The sequence below is a fragment of the Berghia stephanieae genome, chromosome 6 (assembly GCF_034508935.2).
Source record: "Berghia stephanieae isolate SIO BIC M18660-M18661 chromosome 6, UCSD_Bste_1.3, whole genome shotgun sequence".
Lineage (NCBI taxonomy): Eukaryota > Metazoa > Mollusca > Gastropoda > Nudibranchia > Aeolidiidae > Berghia > Berghia stephanieae.
Window position 1 is genome coordinate 31,428,841 of NC_088365.1, and position 15,000 is coordinate 31,443,840.

Below are 15,000 nucleotides of genomic sequence, written 5' to 3' on the forward strand. Positions count from 1 at the left end.
CTTTGAGCAAATTTTAGGGCAATTGCACTTAACAAAAGCTCAATTTTCATTTTTTAACAACATCTGATGTTGCAGTTGTATTTTTTGGAGTTCATTTTTTTTTTTTTTTTGTTCGTTTACAAAAATGATGAATTTAACCGCTTATGTGGAACAAAATATGCAACAAGAAACATTTTGGACGCAAAACGCTTATTCAGTCAACAACAAAAGGCAGCCACTCAAAGCAAAGGGAATCATGGGCCCAAAGTTGATTAAGTTTATTAAGCGTTAAGTGAAAATGCTAATTCCCTTCTATTCTTTGGATAAGAAGCTAATCTATCATAAAATACTTTTTGCCTGATCTAACTAACCCAGCTATCCAATCAATGCTGAGAAGACAGATGGTTCAGAGAAAATTGCACGCGGAATTGATATCTTCTCCAATTTAAAAAAAAAATTTTTGTGGGGCAAGTGCTCTGCCAACTGAACCATTGGATGACCCAGCCAACAACAAAAGCAATATAAAACAGTTTTACATTTTGTAAAGTCTGAAAAGACACAATCTAGCATCTACAAATCTACTACTACATACATGAATGTTTCATACTATTTTAGTTGATTGGCCAATAGTTTCACCTATAATTCATTGTTACATTTTCCCCCTTTTTAAAGCTAATACATTCCATTTTGCTTTGCTTATTTGTCTATACATTTTTAATGAAATCCTGTTTTGAGAATGATGCAACAGAGACAGGTATATTTATGAAATTCAACATAGAAATTCTTTATTAGCATTTTATTTCACTGAAAAAGAAAGGGGAAGAAAGGAAATGTATTTCAGATTTATCAAACCGTGTAAATAAACATTTTGAACAAGTGTCAAGACTCACACATCCCATAGCTACTGTGTAGGGATTCAGACCGTGAAGACGAATGACACTCACACACACACACACACTCTCTCTTTCTCTCTCTCTCTCTCTCTCTCTCTCTCTCTCTCTCTCTCTCTCTCTCTCTCTCTCTCTCTCTCACTCTCTCTCTCGATCTATCTATCTATCTCTCACACACAGACACACATGCACAAACACACATACACAAAACACACATCCATTTTGGAAGAATCATGTGCAAACACTAGAATGCAACATTGAACCCAAAGTTCTTAAAAATTAGAGAAAGCCATATCCATGAGATTGTCATATTCACGAGCATAGCTGTAAGTAATTTGTTAGCTAAAGAAGTGATAGTAGTTAACTTAAAAAGCTGTAAATACAGCAGAAAAGAGGGAAAAAATATAACGAAAATTCTTACCAAACACTGTGAAAATAAACAACAAAAAACAAGCATAACAATAAATAAGTAATGAAATAAAATATAATGATGGGGAAAAGGTAAATTTTTTTTTATGATACAAAGCGCAATAATATAAAAATAACATTAAACAGTGCTGATTGTGACAAAAATGAAAAAGGGGGAAAATTTTGAACGATTGCCCCTTTAAGCCCCATTTTTACTGCCTTAATCCCCACTTTTAGAGCAAATGAGATAATAAATTATCATTGATACTCTAGCTAATTAGTGGAGAGTGGGAAAGTGCACTTGTTTGTTCCAGCACACATCAAGTCTCTCACTCTCAGTACATTTCATTGGGGGAAATGTACATTTTTTAAAAGGAGGAAATTCCTCTTTTGACTCCAAAATCACGGATTTCCGTGGACCCGAGGGAAACCATCAGCACTGATTAAAGGGGGTTAAAAGATGAATTTAGATACATATAAATGAATGAGAGTCAACTGGTTGATTAGATACAAATCTAAAAATCTGAATGTGAAAGAAAAAAACAGTCCTGTCAAACAAAAAAAAAGTATGATGAAATCATCAATAGAATTAAAGCATCAACTTTGATTTTCTTTTTTGGCTTTTTTCTGCTTTATGTCCTTTTTTTTTTTCTTCTTTTAAAAAAAAATATTTGCAAATATCAAATGGCACTGACTTAACGTTATCTATGAAATATATTATTTCATTTAATTTTTTTTATACAAATGATACACATTGCTCATTTTATGACAGTGACTGCTTTAAAATGAAATAAAAACAAAATTCTAAAGTGAAATCTTACCATACACTGTGAAAATAAAAAAATAAAAAAGCATGAAAAAAAAACAAGATATAATGCACAAGTCAGAAATGAAAAGATAAAACTTTTTTTCTAGTCATAAAATTCATCAAGGCTGATTTAAATAAAACACAGAAATATTTTTTCAACGAAGATAAAGAACTGAAAAAAAACTGAAAATGATTAATAACTTTTTTTTTCTAGTCATAAAAAATGTCCATCAAGTGCATGATTTTAAAATATAAACACAGAAATATTTTTTCAACGAAGATAAAGAACTGAACAAATCGAGGTCGACTGATGTTTTGGGATGGTTTTTTCTTTCTTGCTTTGTTTGGCACCTTTCATACACACTTGTTCAGTCTTTATCTTACACTGCTCCTTAATTTCTTAATTTGATTTTTTCAACGAAGCATAATGAAATATAAAATTCTAATTTAACAAATAAAAACATGATACCTCTTTTTGATACAAACTAAAAAACAAGCTCTTGTTATGAAAATATTTTTTATTTTAGTTTTTGTTCTCAATTGTTTTGGGTCTTTTTTTCTTCTTTCTCCACTCTTTCAGACTTTATTGTGCCTTTAGATTAAACAGAAGATTAAATCCTGAAATTACAGTAGAATTCGATGAAGCAATATTTTTTTGCTCGATTGTCTTCACTGATCACAAACTAAAGCTTCAAATCAAATCCCCATATTTATTTAGTACATATCCACAAACTTCGCCATCACCCTTGCCATTTACAGGCCTTTTTAAGAAGCGTATGCTTTTTCTTGAAAAGGCCTGGGACTGAGAGGAGTGGCACAATGTGGTGAAGTCATCTTGCATGTCTACTCTCCCCACTAAAAAAATAAGTGATCTAATCAATGCTGGGTGGAGAGAGGGGTCATTTTTGACTGCACCCAGAATCAATGCTCATCCAATTGCCGGAGAGGCAAGTGCTCTACCAAGTGAGCTGTCACGACGACTATTGTCAATAGCTGATAAAAACAAAAAAAGGATACAAACAAGTCCTCTACATTTCTGGAAAATTTATTTTGAAATACTTATCTACCTCTACGCGAAATGTGCAAGAAATCCATTTTAAAAAAAAGGGGTGCTTCCTTCATCTATTTATTTTGATCCAAATAGTTTTAAAAGCAGGATTAACGTTGTTAGTCATGTAATTGGTCTTAAACCCTGATTGTTGTATGGGCCTTGTTCATAATGTATGTCTGTATTAAAAAATAATTGTCCACAAAATGTTTATATACTGCCCTTTAAAAAAAAAGAATTCCAGATTTGTAGAACTAAATTAAAGGGACAAACAAAACAATGGCAAATTTAGCGATACATAAATGGTGGGTTTAAGGACAAGTCAGCTATCCTGTATTAAAAAAGTTTTGACAACGTTACTTGGACACCACGTCTTACGAGATTATTTACAGATCATTTCATTTTTAAGATTAAAAGTTGTAACACACAAAACAGTTGATATTGTATGCTGAACAAAACTTGGTTTGGAATATTCTTTTTTATATATTTTTTTTTTTAAGTGACAGAAAGTGAAAAGAAAGCTTCTAGGGATAGTCTACTTGTCCAAATGAAAAAAAAAAAACAAACAAAAAAACGTTGATCTATTAAAAATAAACACCATATAAATACACAATACTGAGTATACAACAACTTAGAAGAAAATATGTGTCCAGCAAAAAACTAAACAAGCAAATAAAAAGGCAATATCAGACATTTGGCTTGGTGTTTCCTATAAATTTTTTTCTTTTTCTGTCATACGCAAACAAATTACTTTTTTTTTTTTTTTCATTTTGCACAGAAAACTTATAATTCAAACAAGAATTGATTAAGATGACCACTATTTTGTAAAACATTGTGGAAGTCTCAGGATTGAGTCTCTGTTACAAGTTGAGGGCCATCTAAATCCATCGATATTTGAAGTAAAAGTTTTATGGCCAAAAAAAAAAAAGTATCTCGTCAGGGACATATTTCATGAATCTAGAGATAAAAACTCACCAGACATATCCAGTTTTTGTTTTTACATATTTTTTTTTCTCTAGAAATATACTAATTGCCTCTTATTCCTTACATGACGGCAACAATTGTTTTTAAAATGAAATCGAGAGAGAGAGAGAGAGGAAAAATCATGGGCCACTTACTCTTCCTGTATGAGATCTCATAAGCCTTGATGATCCCATTGGGGTGTTTGGGTGGCTCCCAACCGAGTATAATGTGAGTCAACCCTCTGGACAGCGCCTCTAAAGACTTCACAGCGCCTGGAACTACAATCAGTACAAATACTTGTTTTAAAAAAAGAAATGAAAGCAGAGAAAATACTGCATTTATAATGGATTTACCCACTTTAAACACCATGTTTTAAGTGCTTTATAAATTCAAAATAATATCTTAACATCCTGATGTAATCAGTACATATTTAAGATATAGACATGGAGCCTATTCAGCATAAGAAACATTTTCAGTGAAAGGAAATCATGTTTTTGACTAAGATAAAGAATTGAACAAGTTTGTAAGAAAAGTGCCAAACAAAGGAAGAAAGAAAAATACAAGAAAAGAAACACTCAAAAAAATCAGTCGACCTTGACTGGGGATCGAACCCCATACCTTCTGATTATCGCCAGCTGGTAATCAGAAGGTCTGAGGTTCGATCCCCAGTCGAAGTCAACTGATTTTTTTTGGGGATGGTTTTTTTTTTTTGGTATTTTTCCTCCTTGCTTTGTCTGGCACTTTTCTTACACACTTGTTCAGTTCTTTATCTTGCTCCTTAATTTCTTAATTTGATATTTTTGACTTAAAGAACCTCCGATAAGAGAAGGATAAATGTGAAAATGTCCTTCCTGGGAGCATATCAATCATTGAAGATAGATGCAATATGAAATCTAACTCATTTTGTTGACAAATCTTTTTCATGGCAAATATTTTGATATCTATGATAAATATTTCTAAAAATTCTAAGTTAAAAAAGCTTAAAGATTCTGAGATAAATAAGCTTTTACAGCAACTTTTTAAAAAATAGATTAGTGTATAACAATTATTGTTGTTGTTGTTGTTGTTGTTGTTAATATTATTATATTATTATATTACTATTATTATTATTATTATTATTATTATTATTATTATTATTATTATTATTATTATTATTATTATTATTATTATTATTATTATTATTATTATTATTATTATTATTATCATTTCATCATTATTATCATTATTATTATTATCATTGTTGTCGTTGCTGTTGCCGTTGTTATTATCAATAATTGTCATTATCATTATCACCACCATAATCATCATTATTACTTTTACCATCATCATCATTATTATTATTATTATTATTATTATTATTATTATTATTATTATTATTATTATTATGTTTATTATTATTATTATTATACATGATACAAAGCCGAGCATGGTCAGCCGTGTGTCTTTGCTTTTTATTTACCTCTCGTTTTGGCACAAAGGATAAATTTAATATTTGCTTTTCCGATTTCATTAAAAATTTGTATCTAAACCTCCTTCCCGCCCCCTCCTTACCTCCTTCTGGTGTGACAATGTTGACCTGGTTGCTTCCCTCTGACTCAAAGTTGGTGTTTATGACCACGACATCAGCAATGATCTCTGAGAAAGATGGGAGATTCACCACCCTTCCACGAACATACCCATCCTGGTCTGCACTGCGTTTTTTGCGTGAATCCTCCTCTGTACTAGGAATAATTTCGTGGTGCATAGATGTGTCTTTTGCTCCTTTCTTCCAGTACCGAATCTATATGGAGAGATTACAGATATATTTTAGAAATTAAATTTCAATACTCAAACCAGAAAAACTGTTAAAACTAGTATTTGATCCATGATTCTTTACAATAAATCAAACCCTGTCACCTTTTTGCGAAAGATGAAATCTGAATGACCTTTTACTAAAATAAAAACTAAAGCCACAAACATAACGAGTATTGATAATATCAATAAGGGTATTTAAATATCTAAACAAACACTTTATGGTACTTTCCTTATGGTGAAAGTATGTTGTAAGATTTTCATAGTCTCAATATTACATAAGACCAAAAGCTGGGCTGTTGTATAAAAAGAATATATTTAGGAAAAAAAGCTGACATGAGAGTAAAACAAACAAAAATATTAACAGTCCATCAATATGGTGGAGTTTGTGTTTCATTTGACTCTATGTCAATAGGCATTACTTGTTCTTGGGCGTTTGTTTATAAGATAATATCCACTAAAATGTTCTCAAAGTGCTTTACAAAAGGATCAGACAAAACATGACATCTATAGGGCCTGATTACAATTATTTGACTTTTCAACAGAGACAACGCTAGTACCGGCCAGGTTCTCATTTTATACCTGGGTGCAGTGAGAAACTGTGTGTAACAGTCCTTTTCCAAAGACTCAAATTTGATTTGAACAAGGGACTATTCACAGAACTGAATGTCATACCAATAGACTTAAGAGTCACACAAGGCTGTATTAGTGACATATCCATTATCATTATTAGTATTTCAGAAATCCAGAATAATTATTACTGTCAAAGTACTCAATTATCCAATTACCCACCTTGTATCCCTGAAATTTTCCCCGTATGACCTCAGGTTCGGTGCTGACAGGGTTCCACCTAAATCCTGCCATGGTAGCTGTGACATTGATATCAGGGTCCACTTCAAAGCCATCAACAACAGCTAAGGGAGCTATGGGGTGGAAGGGTTGTAGGCAGGAAAGAACAGCGTGAAAATAACTTGCATCTTTATAAAAGGGCTCTAGATTGGAATTTCACTTTTCAAAAACAAAATAATAGACAGAATCATAGAAATTTTCATATCTTTATTTAAGGCCTTTCTTATGACAACCATCTTCGGTTTTTAATCCTCAATTCTCTCCAGTTTCACATAATTGTAAATTGACATTTTAAATATATTATTTCGATTGCCAATTCATGGGAATCTAAGATTAAGACAAACGGCAATAAATCTTTCCAAACATCAACATAGAGAATAGTAACCCCAGATTACAGCATTGGGTTGAATCATTCATAAATGCCTCTCAACATTTCAATTTAAAATGAAAAGGTCTATGAACTTACAGCCAAATTAAAAGAGAAAAGGAGAAAATGTGGAAGATAAATTTTCTGAGGGTATTATCTGATTCCTTTAGGTCATGAAGCAATTAACACATTACTACTACAATACCCACGAAAATGGTCCTTCAGAGCCATAAGGCCCAATGAGCCTGCATTTAGCCCAATGTCTCTAGTGTTTGGTAGACAGTAACGATAGCTTGCTTTCCTTTGGATTTAAAAAAAATTTTTTTTACAGATAAAAAAACTTGAGCTTTTATATAGCACAATATTCACTAAACGTGCTTTACAAGGGGTTCCTAGCCAACAGCAACACAACATGTAGAACGTAACATGGGGCCTGTTAGGTGACATTACAATTGTTTCAGACAGAGACAACGCTATCAAATGGCCAGATACTCATTTCACACCTGAGTACGGTGAGAGAATGTGAATAAAGTGCCTTCTCCAAGAACTCGGCTATGCGGTGACAAGGCTCAAAGCCAGGTCCTTCCAATCCGAAAGCGAGTGTCATACCACAAGACCACATACCCGCACAAGTCTATTGTTCGGTACTTTGCATGAGATGTAACAAGCCCAGCAACTCGATCACTTATAGATATGTAAAAAGCACTTTGTGAAAGACTAGCATCCGATTCAACCAGCAACAAGGACCAGGATAAATCTAGCTGAATGGATCTCATGAAACTGAAGGACTGATTATAAATCTAGATTCAGGAAAGCAATCTTACCTGCCTCCCCAGAGTATCCCTTGACTTTTTCAGGGGCAAAGATCGACTGTCCAACAATGTTACGAGACCTGACACTGATGAGGTAAGGGCTGAGGATAGAGTAAGAATTTATTTTATAAAGCCTGTAGATGATTTGTTTTTTGTTTATTTAATTTTCAGATTTGTAAGATGATTACAATAATGACCTACATTTGTGTGGCATTGGAAAACAAAATGTATAGTGTCTCACCGTTTAACAAAAGTCAAAAGATGTTGAGCATGACAAGTGACTGAATGGGTAACAAAATGATAAGAAAGGCGGATATTGTTTAAGTGTTGGTACAAAAAAGAACTAACTGGCAAGTTGTAATAATGAAATGGAGCTATGAGTCCATATGGTGAGCCATTGTTAAGCGCATCGAACCTAATGGAATTCTTTAAAAAAAAAAAAAGAAACCAAACAAAAAACAAAAACTTGTTCTTTTATATAAAAAGCAATATCCACTAAGAATGTACTCAAAATACTTTATAAGGGGGCAAAAGCCATGAGTAACACTTAATATGTTAATCGAGACATGATGCCAGCAAGGCACTATCAAAATTTTGATTATTACCAAAGGCAACACTGCTATCAACCAAGTACCTATCTTACACCAAAGAAGTCCCAAGTTTGAGAGTGTTTGCCAAGATGAAGGTCATTTAAATTAATCAATATTTGAAGGACGGTTTTCCAGCTAAATTTTTAAATACAAGTTTTTACAAGTCACAGCAGTTAACTGGTTAAAAGCACCATAAATTTTTAAAAGAACAAAAGACAAAAGGACTCTTACCTGTAGACAGATTCGACGGGCATCCTGTATTCGTTGATCTTATGGTCAGTTATGTTGTGCTTTATCACGTTCTGACTCTCTGTATCTTCAATCTCCAATTCATATTGAAAATTTTTGCCATTTAAATCAATCAAATCCATTGCCTAGTTTCAGACAAAGAAGAGAGGCAGCTGTCATACTTAATATTCCAATCAAAAATGAAACATTTTACATAAATATATTTAATATAACATTTTTATCTAAATCTGAAGTTTAATTTCAAAAAGACTGTTTATAAAGGTTTGCAAAACGTGAAGGACCACTTTAAAATTGTCTTCCTTTTGTTTTGTTTTTGTTTGCTACAACAGTCTTACAGTTAGTTATTGTCAGTAACTAAGTCGGCAAAGGCAAGATTGTTTATCACAATATTGGTTTCCAACAGAAACAAAGTCAAGAGATGTTGAGCATGGTCAGTGGCCAGAAGGATAAAAAAGATTTTAAAACTGTCTCAGGGATAATGTATTTATAAGCAAGGCACTGTTCGAATATTACCCCTTTTTACTCAGTTGTGAATGAGAACTTGATACTAGCAAAAAGAATGCTTGTACATAGTCCCTAGTCCCCGAAATTGCCGAATAGTACTCCTTTCTATCTATGAAACTGGAAAAAATGAAAAAATAACGCCCAAAAATATTATCTCATGACCTTAATTTGCATTTATAGATATTTAACAATAAGTAAAGCAGCACTATTTGTGTTATAACTACATTGCTCTGTTTTTGGAGCAAGACAGATAAAGGTAGGAAAAGTGCAATGTTAAGATAACCCTAAAAAAAATCAGATATTTATCAGACACAACACTCTAGATTGGGACGGCAGCACTGCTGAGTGAAAAAGGAGGTCAGGAAACAAAATTGACAGAGCCCAATGCCATTGTTCATGTAACTTGTTTTATAAAAGCTTTTTGTGACCCCTCATACAAATCAGCTATCACGACAGGTGAACCAAATGCTGACAATTACATTTCAAGAGTAAATCCCTAAACTTGGGTTCAAACAATTTGCTATGTGATGATTTGTAGTCTATCGGTATGACACTCTGTACCCTCACACTCTGTAGGTCACAAGTTCCCTGTAGATCATAAAGTTCCAGAAAGTCGAGTCCTTGGAAAAAGGCTCTTTACTTACATTTTCTCACCAGATTCAGGTGGAAAATGAATACATGGCCCATAACTATCTTGTCTTTTTATTAAAGATATGAAACAGCACCTCTCAGGCTGCATATCTCTTTCAGTGTTGTTGTTGGATTGAGACCTTATAAAGCGAATTAAGCATATTTAATAAATATTGTGCTCTATAAAAGCTCAGGATTTTGTCTTTCTTTCATTGGGAAAAATAAATGAAATTTTCTTGTACTGCACTTGACACAAATTTTGCAATTCTGATCAATTATTTTGACTACAAAGCCAGTTTCTAACATTCAGTTCAAGCCGACATAAGACTAGAATGAGAAAGGCTGCATGTCTTGTTCAGCGTTGCTGTTGGATTGAAGCTCCTTATAAAGTGAATTGAGCATATTCTATAAGTATTATGCTCTGAAACAGCTCAGGATTTTGTCTTTCCTTAACTGAGAAGAATAAATGAAATTTTCTTGCACTGACCCTGACACAAATTTTGTAATTCTGATCAATTATTTTGACTATAAAATTAGTTTAGTTCAGCCCGACATAAAACCACAATGAGAAAGGAGAGTAGGAGGAGGGAGGGGGGGGGGGGGGGAGAAACCGCATTTATTTACTATTATTAATATTAACATACCTCCCACTTGATGACAAGGAATCCTGTATCTTTTTCATCTGTCCTCACATTTGCTGGGTTTTTGTCTGGGGCAGCCATCAAAGTCTCGCAATGGCTGGACGCTTCCTTACTTGGTTCTCCAGTCCCCATCTTGTTGACAGCTTTTATCCTGAACCTGTCAACAATATTGATAAATAATATACAAATGTTTAGAGCAAGAAAATTGGCTAGCAAAGTGATGAACTATGAGGTCCTCAATCATTAAATAGACAAAACATTAATGTTTTACAGCTACAGGCCCTTCATCACCAAATCAAACAATACAGACGAAAAGATAACAACAAATTTCATTGACTTTATGATTAAATCTTTACAGAATAATTGGAGTGCTTTTATCTTTTCTAACTTGTTTTGATTCTTGTCGTTTGCAGAGGAAGAAAATTTATGCAAAACATTTAAAGTTTACTTATAACACTAATCCCCTCCCCCACCCCCTCAAATTTTTATGAGCAGTTATTGGCTGCTAAATATATGCTATATATATATATATATATATATATATATATATATATATATATATATATATATATATATATATATATATATATATATATATATATATATATATATATATATATATATATATATAATATACACTTACATACACACACACACAAACGCACGCAAACACACAAACACAAATACAAAACCAAAAAAAACAACAACAAAAACCCAAAAAAGGTGTGAAATCTATTACAATTTTATCAATTAAAAAAATCTGGAAAAAAAAACAACAACAAAAAACAACGAAACGAACCAATATTTAGCGTAGGGGGACAGAGATAAACTGGCAGTGTTAGAGGGATAATCCGGAGTGAAGGCCTTGGTCCACTTGTCAGGTTCATAGTTGTTCTTGGTCTCAATAATGTAGCTGATCATGATGGCAAAATTACTCATCTTCTCATCAAACTTCCAGGTCAGCACGACTGCACTGTCCAGGCATTCCGACATCATAAGGTCATAGGGAGGATCAGGGGGAGCTAAAATGTGGATGAAAATACAGACAATGAAAACAAACACATAAGATACCAATAATATCTGAAATCAACTTGAATTTTTTTTAAAACCAAAAAAACACCCATTATTTTAGTCTCTCAGAATCGCTAGGTTGATTCAGTTGTAGTTTATCCAGCTTTCTACAGCCTTATGGAGAGAAAGATAAAGGGAGTAAATGTGACTCATATTTTAGGGAACAACACAAAACAAACAACGTTTTGGCCTTTGGCCTTTCCCAAGTAAACACGAAATATATAATAATACAATAACATTTGAAACAAAGGCCGAAACTTCGTTTATTTTGTATTGTTCCCTTATATACGAGTCACATTTACTCCCTTTATCTTTCTCTCCATTTTATTGGCTCATTTAGGCACCTCTAGTTTTTGCTTCTGCAGCCTTAAATGGGCATTAACAATTGCTTACAACCACTTGGAAAATGTGCAAGTCCGGTGCAAGGAAGTTTCTGTCAGATTTGACAGACTACCAAATAATGCTGAGTGGAGGGGGGGGGGGGGCGTCACACAGAGTAGGGGTAGCAGTATCACAGTCAAGTCTATTCTCAACTACACATACTCAATTGTGGTGAAATAACAAGATTTTACAGTAAAAATCAAGTATAAGCACTAAAAAAATATATATATGAGCTTCATGCACATATATTGCTAATTCATAATGTACCTTTGAGCTCCAGTGTAGCGTAGCACAAAGTCTATGCTTTAATGAGGTGGTATAACACAATTTTAAGGAAAATATCACGCATAAGCAATAAAAAAAAAGATTCTGACATTCGTATATATATTGCTAATTTATAATGTACCTTTGACTTCCAGAGTAGCGGTAGCAGTATCACGGTCAAGCCTATTCTCAGCTACACATGTGTAAGATCCAGTGTCTGTACTCTTGGTATCAGAGATGGTGATCACCCCGCCATCCATTTTAATGCGATTGTCAGGGTCTGACACAGGTGCTCCATTCTTTAGCCATCGTATTCTAGTAGCCAGAAAAAAAAATTAATCAGTTTATATGAAATTGTGCCAATACATTGTTGCATGCCAATGTGACCTCAGATTGAATTAGATGCCCAGAAATTGATTCAAAATAATATGACTATAAATAAATATATTATATAAACTTGGACATTTATATATTTTCACGGATTTAAAATGCTCAATATTATAATTAATTGTCCCAGCAGGCAATATGGAATCAAATTTCCATTTCATACAGTACCAGTCGCCTGATAGGCATCCTTTTTGTACATACACTCTCACGATATCGTCACTGCTTATATCCAGGTACTTATTCATACCTGTGTTGAGTGGGGTAATGTGTATTAAGTGCCTTACTCAAGGACATAATGTCATGACCAGAATTTTCCATGATTAATATCACCCACCATCTTACCTCTGACCATGCTAAACATTGCTTAACTTTTGTAACAAGATGAGAAACTGTAAGACTGAGCTACGGACTAGAAATACCAGATTTAAGAGTGAAGAGAAGAGTCTGGAAAAAAACCCTGACTGCACATAGGACTGATATCAGCCTCGATGCATCTTCCTTTCCAATTGAGCTCACCATCATTGATCTTTCTCTTTTTCTTTTAATTATTATTTCCTTTTTAATTTTAATTACTATATTTTCTAAATTTCCACTCTTTATTTACCGTTTTGCATCTCACATGTGAAAGTTTGGAGCCCTGGTTGTTGAAGTCGACTCTCTCACTCACGGGTGGTGTCACAATCTCTGTCTTGTCTGAATGGAAAACAAAATTAAATAATTAAAATTCACAGATACAGTCTTGAGGAGGTGACTTTTAAAACCTGCATTAACTGCATTTTCATCAAAAAGATAAATTAGGGAGCAATTAGGGATGTACGATAAAGAACTGAAAAAGTGTTATGAAACAGTGCCAGACAAAGCAAGATTGAAAAATATAAGAAAAAATTTTATGATTTTTTAGGAAGTTTTTTTTTTTCTTTTGCTTTGTCTGGTACTGTTTCACACACACTTTTTCAGATCTTTATCACGTTTTCATCACGTTTTCATCATTCAGAGAAAACAGCAATTTTTTTTTTCATTTATTTAATACCTTATTGGAGAAAATATTTGTCTTGCTTGCCGCATACAACAATACCCTAAGTGTTTTGAAACTACAAATTTTTTCTGGTCATTCTAAGGTGTCCAATGAATTGCTTATACTCATTTTTTATCTGGATGGAACTTAGCAGGTTTTCAAAGTAACCCCCTCACATATCGGATATAATAATGACTTACTCTGTTCATTTATTCCTCCAGCAAGTCATTTGGAATCAAATTCCATTGCATTCAGTACAAGTTGCCTATTGGACAACCATTATTATACTTACAGTCTTTATATAATGAGTCACTACCTATAACCGAGTATTCATTCACTTGAGTAATGTGTATAAAGCCTTACTAAAGGAAACAATGCCAGGGTCAGACTTTTCAATCGCTTCGTCACCTGTCAAGTTACTGACAATAATCAGTGATGCTTGACTTTGTAACAAGCCAAAACATGATTTTGACTTTTAAAATATCCACTAAAGATGCTCGAAGTGTTTTACAAGACTAAGCAATCCACAGGTAGGGATTACAGTTTACAATTAGAGACAATTATGATATAGAGCCTATATTTATTCTCTAATGCGTTTACACTGCTTGGACCTCACCAGCCATTGAATTTTACTGTTGGTTAATTCGATGGTAGAACATGAGCATGGTGATGTTATAATTCACTTCATGGTTTTAATGAAGCAGGTTGTTGTGCCAAAACAAAAAGAATTTCTTTTAACTGTTTTATGATTTAACTTAGAAGAATTTTTGTTTAAACAAAAAATTCTGGCAAATTAAACGAAAAAGGTTATGTCTGACCAATTACACCAAAAACATCAACACCATCAGGGTCATCACTATCATCAACATCAACATCATCATCATAATAACCAACATTATAATCATCACCATCATCACCGTAGTCATCATAATAATCATCTTCGTCATTATCATCGCCATGACCAACATCAACTTACCTCTAACTGAAAGTGTACCAGCTGCCTCCGCTTTCCCAAACCTGTTCTCCGCCTTACAGATGTACGTCCCTGTGTCACGCAATGCTGCTTTCTGGTTGCAAAGCAAACAAATCATTATCCATTGAAAACGCAACATAAATAAATATTTCAATAATTTTTTAAGCTTATCAATATTTGATGAATTCCATCAACACGATAAATCATACAACCTTATCTTCATTTTATAGCGAATAATTTGTACGTGAGATGCTCACTCTTTTTTTTTTTTTACATGCTGCGCTGCCAAATTTTGACCTAATCTATTGTAAATAAATACATTATAATGCCAAAGAATAAAGCATTCGGTTACAAGTGGGAGGCAGCCATATTTTCACTTA

The 15,000-nt window shown here is 33.3% G+C and overlaps 1 protein-coding gene across 1 annotated transcript in view; it reads right to left on the reverse strand.

The window, feature by feature from the left end:
- The window catches only part of LOC144975823 (neuroglian-like), a 171,556-nt gene that overhangs the window by 21,673 nt on the left and 134,883 nt on the right, over window positions 1-15,000 (reverse strand). Inside the window, exons 15-24 of the mRNA XM_078920014.1 lie at window positions 14,624-14,714; window positions 13,226-13,325; window positions 12,388-12,560; window positions 11,329-11,551; window positions 10,533-10,686; window positions 8,737-8,879; window positions 7,928-8,016; window positions 6,680-6,810; window positions 5,648-5,876; window positions 4,252-4,374 (exon numbers count right to left, since the gene is read on the reverse strand). Of these exons, the coding sequence (XP_078776140.1) occupies window positions 4,252-4,374; window positions 5,648-5,876; window positions 6,680-6,810; window positions 7,928-8,016; window positions 8,737-8,879; window positions 10,533-10,686; window positions 11,329-11,551; window positions 12,388-12,560; window positions 13,226-13,325; window positions 14,624-14,714 (1,456 nt within the window). The remainder of the gene's footprint in view (window positions 1-4,251; window positions 4,375-5,647; window positions 5,877-6,679; window positions 6,811-7,927; window positions 8,017-8,736; window positions 8,880-10,532; window positions 10,687-11,328; window positions 11,552-12,387; window positions 12,561-13,225; window positions 13,326-14,623; window positions 14,715-15,000) is intronic.